Source organism: Manis javanica, chromosome 4 (genome assembly GCF_040802235.1).
Source record: "Manis javanica isolate MJ-LG chromosome 4, MJ_LKY, whole genome shotgun sequence".
NCBI classification, from domain to species: Eukaryota; Metazoa; Chordata; class Mammalia; order Pholidota; family Manidae; genus Manis; species Manis javanica.
This window is the reverse complement of record NC_133159.1, coordinates 176,204,751-176,218,053: the sequence shown is the minus strand read 5'-3', so window position 1 is coordinate 176,218,053 and position 13,303 is coordinate 176,204,751. Positions and strand designations below refer to the sequence as shown.

The 13,303-nt window shown below is 52.4% G+C and overlaps 1 protein-coding gene across 2 annotated transcripts in view; it reads left to right on the top strand.

Annotated features, from left to right (window-relative positions):
• The window catches only part of SDK2 (sidekick cell adhesion molecule 2), a 239,661-nt gene extending 229,406 nt beyond the window's left edge, over nucleotides 1–10,255 (top strand). For both annotated transcript variants that reach the window (XM_036997308.2, XM_036997307.2), the window contains one exon: nucleotides 6,184–10,255. In XM_036997308.2, the coding sequence (XP_036853203.2) occupies nucleotides 6,184–6,537 (354 nt within the window). In that variant the 3' untranslated portion in view covers nucleotides 6,538–10,255. The remainder of the gene's footprint in view (nucleotides 1–6,183) is intronic.
• The last annotated feature ends 3,048 nt before the right edge of the window (nucleotides 10,256–13,303 follow it).

The window sequence follows — 13,303 nt, the reverse complement described above, 5'->3', positions numbered from 1 at the left end:
TGTCTCCACAGGGCAGTTAGGAGGAGTGTGTTAAGTGGGATGGAATCAGGCCGCTGCAGTGCCAGGCTTATGACAGGAGCCCCAGAAGAGGCAATCCCTGGATCATTTGGGTTTGTTTGCCTTAGAATTGTTCCTGAAGTCCAGGCAGTTGGCTTTGGGACCACTGCAGGTAGTCTAGGATCCCCGAGGCTACTGTCAGAGCATTGGCACCTTCAGAGATGGAAAGCCCAGGAAGACCCTGAGTGCCCAGCCTTCAGTTCTGTGCTGCCCACAGTCCCAATGTACCATTGTCACAACGGTGAATTGTTCCCTACCTGTGGGTAAAGAGCCACCTCCCTGAGCCCCTACATGTCATCAAGAGGACCCCAAGCAGGCTGACCCATGATTCTGCAATGAAGGTTTATACCTGGTTTAGCAAAGGGATGACAGGACCCTGCTTCAGCCAGAGGCGCCTCTGTGCCTCTGGGGTTAGATCAGAGTTTGTGCCTTCACAGCTAAGGAGACCTGGATATCAGGTCTGCCCAGGGTGAGGAGGGCAGCTCCAGGGGGTGCAGCGGGGAGCAGATGCTAACTCCTCCCCGGCACTGTGGAGCATGTCCTCTGGGGACATGGAGGTAATGGAGATATGGCCCTGCCTCCCAACTTGGAGACAGAGCAGCTGGCCTCCCTCTGATGCCCCTGTTAAAATATGAATAAGTAAATCCTGTTACTGCTCACTTGCCCTGTGAGCAGCCCCTCGGCTCCACCTCAGTGTCCAGACGTGGAGCCTTCACTCCTGGGACACTCACTTTGGGATTGATGGTAGGTGCCGCTTAGCGCTGCGAACGTGCTGGTTTCCTTGGGGGCATATCCCTAGGGGTCAGCAGCCACACAAGCCAGCCCTCAGTTTCAGCTGCCCTAGAAGATAACCATCTGTCTTGTTGAAGCACCCCACCCCCTAGGTCCTCTGAGAGTGAATTTCACGTATGCCACCCGGTTTATATTGTATATCAGACTGCCCAAAACTCACTCTTCTAAATTGGAGATCTTCCCAGCCCTTTCCCTGCAATGTGGTAATAAACAAAAGTCCATGTTACTTATAAACAAACACACATGATAAATGTAAGGCTGTAAGGGTCTGAGGGTGAAGGCTAAGGGAAGGTGGGGCTGGCTGTCCCTAGGGGCACAGGGTGTGGGGTGGGGGATGCAGAAGGGGGTTCCAGGAAGGGGGTTGGCCTCCATGGAGCCTATCTCTTCCTTCCTGGGTACATTTATTCAACAGCTATTTGTTCTGCAGCTACTAAACAGTACCTGGCAGCTAAAGTAGTTGGCAAGACCAATTCCTTTGAATGTTACATTATGGAGCATTATGATCTGTTAGGGAAGACCTTGAGTATATAATCAGGTTTTCATTTCTCATTAAAATATGGCAACACAATCACTAACTTCAGGAGGAAAATGGCCTACAGTCCCTGCCTGCTTCCTGCAGTGTGGGGGCACATAAAACAATGCAAGGAGTCCTGGGGGATGGTCACATCCTCCTGGAGGCTCACAGAGGGCTGCCTGGAGGAGGTGGCACTCAGCAGGGCCTGGAAGGGTGAACAGGATTGGGTCATGTTCAGAAGAGAGCAGTGCGGGTTTGCATTTGCAGAGTGGCCGTGCTGTTCTGTCCTCGCCCTCCCTCTGCTGAGTGTCCACAACCTTTTATTAGTGTATGCCTCTTGTCCGCTGGGTTGGGTCGCAAATCTAATAGGTTCCGCAAAGCCCATCTCCAGCTTCTCCTTAGCCTGACCCATACAGGCCTGGGAAGCCTAAGCTTGTGCCAAACTTAGAAACACACAGGCAGTGCAGAGAGCACCTAGAAGAAGGAGGTGTTGAACATCTGTGTGCCACCCCCTGTGCTGTGTACATTCACATTTAAAATCTAACGGTGCTGCCGTGTCTAAGTGAAAGGACCTCTGTTTAACATCTGGGGAAACTGAGGCTCAGAGCAGTCAAGTCCCTTGGCTACAGAGCTCAGAAGTACAGGCAGCAGGGATTCAAATCTGGGTCCAGCTGGCTCTGAGGGCAGTGTGCACTGCAGCCTGGCCTCACCCAAGTGCCTGGCAGAGGGTAGATGGGAAGAAAGAGGGCTTCGCCGACCCTGACACCCCCCAACCCCAGTGACCTCATGTGAGGCCGCATCTCTGATAGCTGAGGGTGGGCACACACACGTTAGCTGTCACTCACCTGTAAGTAGCAAATGTGGCATTGTGTCTGAGTGGACCTTTTTAAAAGGACGTTCCTGGACATAGATTTCTAGCTGTCTTAGTACTAGAAGTCCATAGCCCTGACAAAATTGTGCCTCAGGGGGGCTTCCAGTGAGGGAGACGCTTAGCAAACCCCTCACTCCCACTGCCCCTCAAAGTCCAGGGAGAGGCCTGCAGGCTCAGGGGAAGGGTAGTCATGGGGACTGATGTGCAGGGGGCTTCAGGCCTCCCTCCATGCAGAGCCCCCAGGACTGCAGATGGGGGTGGGCTTAGCGTCCAGTCTCCAAAGGGCTGCACAGGGTGACTGCCTGTCATCTGGGCAACACATTCCTGCCCGGGTTCATGAGATTCAACAAGAGGAGGGCACCCTGCTGGCACACTGGTCCCCAAGCCCAGGGCAGCACCACCTATTGCTTGCTGTATCTGTTGCAAATCTGAATCTCTGCGCGGGAACCCGACAGAATCGCAAAAGGCTTCCCTTTGTCGCCTCCTTTGTTTGGGTATTTTCTTTGAGTCCTTCCCCACCGGCCCGCTCCACGCTCCTTCCCTAGGCCCGGTGGTTGCTGATTGAGTGGCTTTGAGGAGCTGTTAAGAGGCCAGGAGCTGAAGCAGCGCCTGATTGCCTAGCGGGACTGCCGGTGAAAGGCCCCCTTTGTGCTGGGCCGGTTACTGGGAAGCTGCATTCAATTACTGAGGCCCGCGCGCAAGAGTTAAAAGCCGGAATGGGCGCCCCTGTCCCCTCTCCGGGCTTTCTTCTCTTCTCACCCCACCCCCATCCAGAAAAGAAACAGATGTTCGGTGCTGGAGGCAGAGAGCAGTCGCTGGTGCAAAGACCCCCTCCTGGCTTTGGGGAGCTGGGGGAGGGGCAGACCAAGCTCTAACCGCGCTGCCCCTTCCGCAGCACCGCTACATCCAGTTCCCAGCAATTCTCTCCATTGCCCATCCCCTCAGGAATACTGGTGTACAGTGTCTGGCCCATAGGAGGCGCTCTGCAGATGGCCCCTGACCTGATGAAGATTTGGATGAATGGGCTTTGGGATCTGGGCTCCCAGGAGGGCCAGAAAGGCCGGTTCCCCACCCTGCCAATCATGGGGGAGGCAGGGGTTGAGCATTCCCCCTTCCCAGCTGCCTGAACACTGAGTCAGCCTCCCCAACTCCTGACCCCTCCCAGGGGGCTTCCAGGTCCCCTCCCACCCAGACCCACTCTCTCTCTCCCTGATAATACCTTATACAGCATCCTCTCATTTTACTCTGTGAACTGCAGGGATCTGCCCATTTTACAGACAAGGATGCTGAGGCTGAGAGAGGCCAAGTAGTGAGTCCAAACCTAGCTGGTAAGGTACAGAGTTGGGACTTCACCATGCCACAGTGGCGTTCTGCCCCAGAGACCCACTGGTACTGGGGTGGTTCCCAGTGATTTGGGGACTCTGCCCCAAGGCTGGGGCCTGGAGCTAGCCCAAGTTTTAGAACTTCTAGCAGTGATGCTAGCAACTCTTCAAGACAGTTAGAGGAGCTCTCTAAGAGAGACCTAACCTGTAGGGAAGACTGGGGCAGGGGGCACCCTTCCTTGGCCCCTACACGGAGACCCTCACTGCTCCCGGACTGGAGGGACCCCCGCCCCCTGCCTCATGGCATCCACCAAGCTCAGCTCAGACTTCAGCCTCTCAGCCAGCCCCGCCATCAGGTGCCCAGCCCTCAGCCGCCTCCTCTCTGCTGGCATATGGAGCTCCGGGTCTGTGCGGCCCCTTTGTCCCCTCCTGGCCGGCAGCTGGGCAGGAGGCAAAGAAAGAGGCCTGTATTGTGCTGTGTTGTAGTCATGGGGAGAACGGGCTGAGGGACTTCCCATTGTCTTGGGCAGCGGGCTCTGGGTCTGCCTGCCAAGGGCATTGAGGTCCTGGGGGTGTCTGCTGGGGTGAGGGGGCTGAGGAGGAGGGGAGGGACCAGAGAACATAATTGTGCAGATCCTCCAGGCAGGAGCGTGGCTGTAAAGAGCACATGTGGGCTTTGGAAAATCCGGCAGATCTGAGTTCAAGCCCAGCTCATCATTTCCTTGGGCAAAACCCTCACCCACTGCGTGGTGTTCTCACTGGTACTCAGGTAGCGAGTAGCTACAACACGGAGGTGTGAAAATTAAATACAGTAATAGGAGGCAGTGTTCCCTGCTGTCTGGCAGAGCGCCCGCCCCAGTACTGTATTGTAGCTATTTCTCTTGAGGGTCCAGACACCATAAAGGGACTTAGGGTTCCTGGAACAAGTGCACGTTACTTTTCCGAGGGCTCAGACCCTTTGGGTAAGGTCGCTGTCCCTTTTCTTTGCCTGTAAAAGCAGGATACAGCTGATCATTCCAAACTCATTTGTACTGGGCTTACTGGGTTTTCTTGCTGCAGTATTTTTTCCAAAGCATGTTTTTACTTAGGTTGACAAAAGGTACTGCCTTCAAGCCCGTATTACCTGGGCACAGATGAGGCGACCTGAGTGGGGTCTTCTGAGCAGTATTTCACTGAGGGGGTGCTGTTCCCTGAAGTCAGAGTCTGTCTCTTCCAGAGAGTTCTAGGGGCGGTCCCATCTGTTGTCTTAGTTCTCTAAACATTGCTGGGAGCTTGGGGTGGGGGAGGGGGCGTACGATATTTTTAGCTCCACAATTCAGATCCCAGGGCTGTGTTACTTTTCTGCCCAGATGGACTCTTGTCTCCTGCCGATTTCCCCAATGGGCCGAGGAAGCACATCCCCAGGGCACTAACATATCAAGAATTTTAAGAATAATTTTATACTTCTCCAAAAAGCCTCAGAGTCGTCATCATGTGACATTCAGAACTCCTGTTGATTTTATAACTGAGTGCTGCTTTTATTTTGGGTCACACATGGGTGAGCACCAGCATTTGTTCAGTGCCAGGAGCCTCTAAAAGTCTTATAATCTGGCCCTGGCGTTGTCCCCAGGCATGCAGTAAGTCAGGGGTGGGACCAAAACTGGGGCTCAGTATCTCACGCATGAAGCTCGATTTTTAAAGTGTAGGTTTTATTATTCAGGCCTGGGGAGGCCAGCAGATTAGGAGAGGTCTACCATTGATCAGATAATTATTTGGTTCCTTAAAAGAGGCCACCTCACACCACGCAGGGTCACATAGGGAAGCACCCCGGTCGGGTCAGGAGGCAGAGGGAACAGGAGCAACACGTGAACGGGAGCCTTTATGGAGGAAGCCGGCTTAGGCCAGTTCGAATAAATTCACTGGGCTGTGTGGGGTGTAGGGGCTGTCCCTGCTTGTCTGGCACCTGGCCCTGGGGTGATGATGGACAGGATAGTGGGCCAGCTTCAGAAGTGCAGAAAATACAAGGCATACTTAATTCACCCTCAAAAACATTATTCTGAATGAAAAAAGGCAGACACAAAAGTCACGTCTTTTATGATTCCATTTGTACCAAGTATCCAGAACCCGGAGGCCCATAGAAACAAAGTGGGTCTGGTTGCGGGGGGTAGGGGTGGGAGAGGAAGAATGGGTAGGGACTGCTTCACGGGGCAGTTTTACTGTAGGTGATGAAGATATTTGGGAACTAAATAGAGGTGCTGGTTGCACACGTTGTGAATGCACTAAATTACTAATGTACTAAGTGGCACTGACGCTTACACCTTTAAGTGGTTAATTTTTGTTATGTGAATTTCCCCTCAATTCAAAAAAGAATGATAATAAGTCAGGTCTTCTGATCCACATTGGGTATCTGCAGGCTCTGTGCTGACGCTGTGTAGACACTTCCTATCCGTGATGAGCTCAGAAGGAAGCAGAAGGTGGGCACAACGGGGCATTATACCCCCTGGCAGTGAGAGGGCCAAGGTGCCCACAGTCCAGGGTTTGGAAGAGGCTGAGCGGATCCAAACCAGAGCACTGGGTGCCTTCCAGCCCAGGCCGTGCTGGCCTGTCCCCACGGGACCACTCACACCCCCGATTCTCTGTCCTCCCAGGGAAGCGACAGCGAGTATGAGGTCGATCCGAACCACCAGAAGGCCCACTCCTTTGTCAACCACTACATCAGCGATCCCACCTATTACAACTCGTGGAGGCGCCAGCAGAAGGGGATCTCGCGGGCTCAGGCCTACAGCTACACAGAGAGCGACTCGGGCGAGCCGGACCACACCACCATCACCAACAGCAGCGGCGCCCCACAGGGCAGCCTCTTCCGGCCCAAGGCCAGTCGGACCCCAACGCCCCAAAACCCCCCGAACCCTCCGAGTCAGCAGAGTACCCTCTACCGTCCTCCCAGCAGCCTCACCCCTGGCTCCCGGGCCCCCATAGCAGGATTTTCATCATTTGTTTGATGTCTGAAGAGGAAAAAGAAAGAAAAATGGCACCAAACTCCCCTTTCCTGTCCTCCCCTTACCGCCTGCCAGAACAGAAAAACGCCAAGAAACCAAGGAACCAAGTCAGCTTTTCACCTCCTGAGTTTATTTTTGCAGAGATTCCAGGGCCAGCAAAGCCAGGGTTGAGAAGGAGGGAGAAAAAAACATGAAGGACGTGTGTGGCCGAGGGTTGGCTTCCAGATTGTGGGGCTCAATGCTCCTTCAGAGACAGCAGTTGGGGGCTTGAGCCCCTGGAGAGGAGGGAGAGAAGGCAGAAGTCTGGAGGGCTCAGGGCACGGGTGGCTGCAGGGAGAAGAAGCTTCTGGGCATCCAGACAGCTGCCCGCTCTGGTCTGCGTGGGAGTCCTGGGCCCGCTGCTGGCTGAGCTGCACACAGAGGGGCATCTGTGGGCGCAAACTCGCCTGCTCCCGCTGCGTCCTCTCACCCCACCCCTGCACCGCCGGAGGGCCAGGCTGGCCCTGCTGGCCCCCGCCCTGCTCCTCAGCCTCTGCTACCTGCTCCCTTACTTCTCCACCCCACAGATGGTTTATCTAGAAAGAGGAAAACACCTGAAAGATGAGAATTGGCTTAGCTAGCGCCTTGTTCCTAACATACCTGCTTTATTGTGAATCCAAGGAAGAGGGCCCCTCGGGGTGGAGGAGAGTCCCCCCAACACTGAACCCAGCTGTCCTTTACTTGAATTCACTTTCCTGAGCACATACCCAGGAGAGATGAGCTCGGAGAGCTGAGGTAGGGGCCTCCCGGGAATAATGGGATGGAGCACAGGAAGTCAGGCATGTGCCAAGGAAGCAGTGTAGGCACTGCCCCCTCCTTAAAGGAAGTTACTTGGACAAGGAAATTGGGCGTGCGTGGGGGAGCTGGGCAGGGGTACATGAGTGCCGTCCAGGCAGACACTCCCATCTCCCCAAGTGGACATCTTCATCCTAAGACATGTACCCGGGGACCTGCAAGGAAGAGGGTCTGGGGATGCACTCCAAGGGAAACCCTTTGGGTCCTCCTAGCCAAATAGGACACTCCCTTTCAGATCTGTGGCCCCCTCATTCTCAACCCTCAGCTCCTTGAATGTAAAATACCCCACCTCCCAAGCACAGGGGCACAGAGGCCCAGGGATGGGCCAAGTCCCTGGTCCAGAGGCTGGAGCTCCCAGACTGTGCCCAGTTGGCCCGGCACCCGGTTTACAAAGAGTCAAGGACCATCCCAGCACCCCCAGTGATGTCCTCCAGGTTCGGCTCAGCCTAGCCAGGCCTCAGAGTGAGGATGGCCGAGTCCGAAGTGAACCCGATCCCAAGATGCACAGCCAGGCCGGCTGGGAGGAGCAGGTCAGATGGGACCAAGGGTTAAGAATAGCTGACAGGAGGCAAAGCTTTTACACACAGTCTGCTCCAAGGAATGTTCTTTAGAAAGCCACTTCTGGTGGCCTGGGTCTTCCCATCAGCTCAGGACTTGCAGATGCAGGGATTGAGGGAGGGGCCTCTCTGTGTAATTCCCTGGGCTCCTGGGCCCTGGGCATCCCCAGCCAGCCCTGCAAAGCCACCCACCCCCGCAGTTGGGATGGTTGGCCACCTTTGTGAGAGGAGATAGCTGGCAGAGCCATGTCAGTTCAGCGTGGGGCCCCTCACTGGGGGTGCTAAACGGCACTGCATGCCCTGCACAGGAGGAGGTGGTGCCCATTTAGGGGATGAAGAGGACAGGAGGCCTGAGTGGAGGATTTGGGGAGCAAGCCAAGGAAAGAGAGGCACTGTACCCCTCCCCACTGGCCCCCAGTCAGGTGACTGGATTGGAAGCAGGGCCAGGGGCCCAAGGAAGGGGCACCCCCAGCCATGGGCTCTTCCCACATGTTCAGACCCCCAGGGAATGTGTATGGGGAGAAGCTGAAAGATGGCCCAGTAGACTGGCTGACCCCGCTCTGGGTTCTGAGCAGCGCTTCTCCAGTAAGTGGGCCGGGAAGGGAAGCACAGTCTTCCCCCCGAAGGAGGTGCCAGCCTGAGGTCTGCCCCTGTGTACATTTGTCGTCACCATAGCAGCCAAGTCTGCAGCGGCCCGCCTGTGATCACACTGCCGCTTTCTCTTTCCTTTCCTTTTATCTTTCTTTTTTTTTTTTAGCCACCTGTGCTTTTCCCTATCTGTTGTGTGTTTCACCATTTAAGGAAATTTCAAATTATCTTAGCCCAGCCCAGTGAGGGGTTTTTGGAGGGAAAGCAAGGATGAGTGTAAACATAGTGTATATGCATATATATCGCACATGAGGCCAGATTTCCTTTGCCTTCCATGAGTCATCTGGTGCACTGAGATATTGCCCCTCTCTGTCCCCCGTGCTCACTCACACCCACCCTGACCCATGTGCACACTGGGAATGGTGCCATGCACACCTGGGCTCATGTACATGCCACACAGACATACACAGAATGCACGTCCGTGTTATGTGAGCAAGGTCTCTTTCGGCTGCCTCCGACATCTTGAGTCGTCTCTCCCGTGTGAGGCCAGGGCAGCCTGAGTCACTCCCCTGTGGGGTGCGGCTGGCATCTGTTGACAGAACAGGTGAAGACACTGCAACCCAGCACTCAGGCAAGCCCGTTGGAAGTTCAGCGTGGGGCCCCTCACTGGGGGTGCTAAACGGCACTGCATGCCCTGCACAGGAGGAGGTGGTGCCCATTTAGGGGATGAAGAGGACAGGAGGCCTGAGTGGAGGATTTGGGGAGCAGGCCTGAGTTGGAAGGCCCACCCTTGGTCAATACCCACCCTGCCGCCCCAGCCACATCTGGAAGCTCAGGGCTCTAGCTGTGAACTTTAGATTTCTAAGAGGACATCTCTTTGCCCTTGTTTACATATCTGCTGGGGCGGTGGAGGTTCCCAACCCCTGTCCAGACTTTGCATTAGATGGATGTGGTGGGTGTGCACTGCCTGTGGGCAACAGGGGGCCTCCCTGACCATTGCTTTTCTGGGTCAAGGCTGCCAGGGCCCCTGAAGTGGCTTCACGTGAGGACCTTCAGCACCTTGGGGCTTTGCCTCCCTGTGTCCTCAGGAGTCTCCCGGGGCCGCCCTGCCCTCCTGGCTGCACCACCAGCTGTCCCAGCAGCCCCACACCCAGACTACCAAGACAAACCAAAAAGACACTCTAGGTTCCAGAAGCACCTTCCTCCCAGGGCCCCAGGGAGTTTGCAGACCCAGGCTGGTGCCCCTGCTTTCCCCCGACCTGACACTGCCGTGATTCCGATGAAGCAAGGACACCAACAGCTGCCCCGCGTGGCATGCACTGCTGCCTTGAGACCTTCTGTCTCTGCCCCCCGCCCTCCCTGGGCAGAGCTTTTAAAGGTGCCAGAGCCTCCCCTAAGCCCACTGTGGGCAGGGGCTCCCCTCAACTTCCCACAGTGCACATCTGAAGGTGCCCACACAGGGTGAGGGGCTGATGGCAGGAAGGGACAGGGGCACCATCGGCGCAGAATGTCTTTGTACAGCCCCACTCAGTGGCAACCCTGGGCACAGGTGCCCTCCTGGGACACCCTCCTTCTGTTTGTTTCCGTAAGAATAACCAAAATCATTTCAATGTGTTACCTTTCTTTACACATACAGACTCCAAAACAAAAACCTACACAAATCTTTATTTTTTGATTTAAAAGATATAATGAAAAATTATGGGGAGAGTATTCATTATGGCCGGTGTCTATCTGTAAGAAAATATATATATATATATATATCTGTAATGTCATATAGCTTGTTAGCAGGTTTATTTTTTAAAATAAAAGGTAAGAAGGAAATTGATTTGAAATATATACCACGAGAAGTCCCATGTCCTATCAAACTTGTCAGTATTTTATAAATAAACTTTTGTTTTGGAGTTTTGAAGCAACATCCATGCTTCTCCTCCCTGGAAGGTAAATGGGGACCCCCCCTACCCCCATGTCACCCTCAGCCAGTCTGCTTTGGGACTCCCATTTCTAGCCATACTGTGTTTTTGCACAGAGTGTCAAAGATCCAACTACTTGCTTTCTTAATTTATAGGTGAGTGGACTGCTGGGCCTTCAAATGAAGTGCACTGTTTTATTTATTTTATACTTTTGGGATAAGAACCTTTCATATTAGGCCAAATTAGAGGCAAAATGGTAATGATTAATAATAATAGTAATAGCAATAGATAACACCTGTATGGCATTCACTCTGTGCCAGGCTCTGTTCTGATCACTTTACCTTGATTAGCTCATGGAATCCTTGTGGCAACCCTGTAGGAGGGAAAGTGGACAGGAAGAACTGAAGTGGCTTGCCCTTGAGAACTGGGAACACCAGGATTTGTACGAACACAGTCTGGCCCAAGAATGTACACTGCCTCTGATATTTCGGGGGCAAGTTCCTTGCCTGTTTTCATTCTACAAAGCCAGCAAAAAATTTAGAGAAATTATGAACTGAAGACTTCCAGTTTCTTTCTGTGTGTAAGGAGCTTGGACATTGCCACTGCATCCTAACAAGTAAAAACCTGAACAAACTGAGAAGTCAAGAACTCTTCTCCGATCCATAAGAGAAGTGAAATCGCTGAGCAAACTGCTGCCCCCAAAATTAAAGGGACAGACAGGCGAATGCAGAGACACTCAACCTACAGGGAAGAAATTACGAATTGATAGAGGAGCAGAACCCTAGAATCTGTTACATTTTCCCTAATATTTTATAGTTTTTGCCCATGACTAATTCGACACACTTTTATTTTTGCAACTTTTTTAAAATTCAACTATTTGTCAAAGAAGTAACTCTTCTCTTCTTCTGCACTCTTATCCACTTACATCGTATTTAATTAAATTATGTAATCACTATACCAAGTAGAACTGACATAAACCAGTTTGATAATAGTGATAATTGGCTCTTATACAGCCCGATTCAAGAGCAGAAGTATATGGTATCACAGAACGCAGCCTATTAGCCTTCAGCATTCCGGGGACTGTGGGCATCTACATGGTTTGCAGAGAGAGTGTAAGGAATCATTGTTAGGACCAATCGGTTAAGTAAAGGTCAGACAAAGGAGCTTCTTATATATTATAGTACAAATAGTGCTCTGTACCTTACAACCCACTTTCAAGGTGATTAAGGGATTTTTGAGGGTACTTTTGACTACACATAACCTTTATCTTATACATAATCTGGAACCCAAACCACACATTAGTTGCAACTCGGCTTCAACTGATTTGAGGATGTTTGGTTAAAGGGTAGCAGCATGGAAAATGGAAAACATTCTAGAACTAGAGTCAGAAGAGGGGCTTCTGTTCTGGAACGGTTGCTTGCAGACAGACTGACAACACCTCTTCGTTTTCTCGGGGAAGTGAGGGACCCACCAGCAATGAGACTGATGGACAGAGCAGGTAAAGCAATAGGATTTGAAAAGAAGGACTGACCACCCAGAAGGAACTTTCTGGGGTTGGAGCGTATTTGTTCTAGACCTGGGAGAGGTTTCTATATCTTTTAATGCCAATCTTCCTCATTCATTTCTAAACCCAGCCTGGCTCCTCCCTATCTGTGGCCAGTGGGCATGGACTTTGGCTGTCTGCAGGACCATTACCAGTCAAATACACTAGGAAAGGAAGAAAAAAGAGAGAGAGAGACAATGATCATACCAAAAATGAAGGTATTATCTGCTAAGAAGAAAGTGGGGAGGGGAGCAGAGGTGGTTTCCAAAGCCAGGAAGACGCGTGTGATATCGTGCTGGCTTAGATTATACATAGTGCTCTTTCTTTCCACTGAGAACAGGTCACCTCACCTGGAAAACATGGGGGCCTCCCCTCAGGACCCAGTGGGCTCCCTGAGTGACTAAATGGGAAAAGCACTTTGGGGTGGGGACACTAACTAAAAAGAGCATGGGGTTGGCAAACCTGGGTTCCCACAAATTCTAGCTTGAACTTGAACTTGAATTCAACCTCTACCACCCTCCACTACATCACCTGTGGAGTGGGTACAGCTTTTGCCTTTTTCAAGATCAGACTTATGGAACGAAGAAGAGGAAAATAATCTCGCAGATACAGGTGACCTCCAGAAGGTTCCTCCTCGGGCATCCCATCCCCATTTCTTTTCCTGCACATGGAAGGAAGGACAGGCCCAGAACTGTCAGAGCTGCTTTCTTGGTTTCCTAATCTTGATGGCAAAGCACTTTGAGGCTTGGCTGGAGTCAACTGATGGATAAAATTGTTACTTTTCTTTTTGACATCCTAGCTTCTGGGAGGGAGGATTCACCAAAGGAGCTGGCTCTGGAGGTCATGGGTCACAGAGGAGTGGTTAAGGCGCAGTGTAAGTATAACCCCAGGGGGAAAATAAGTTCCCGGCCTTGGGCAAACTACCTTTGAAGCCAAAATCAGACAAAGGGAGAAAAGTGAGAGAGACCCGTTTATTGCTTACAAGCAGTTGTCCACTTCTGCTCCCTGTGTCTCTCACAACCAGGCTGTAAAAAGGGACCCCTCCCAGTCTCTCTGGTCCAGATATATACCCTTGTTCCACTCCCCCAACCCTTGTCATCACCAATTAATATGGAGATGGCTACTTCTCTCCATCGCTTGGAAACACCTATTGATTTGGAGATACACTAGGCCAGGTGAGAGATTCTGAAAATATTGCAATTTTACCCGCAGTTAACTCCAGGCTAATATAGCCAATTGGCTCCATTAGATTCTGGCCCCTCTGCCCGCTTCCCGATGGGCTGGCCCCTCTGCCTGCTCCAAGGCTCCCAACACATACTGTGACTACCCGTCTCTAA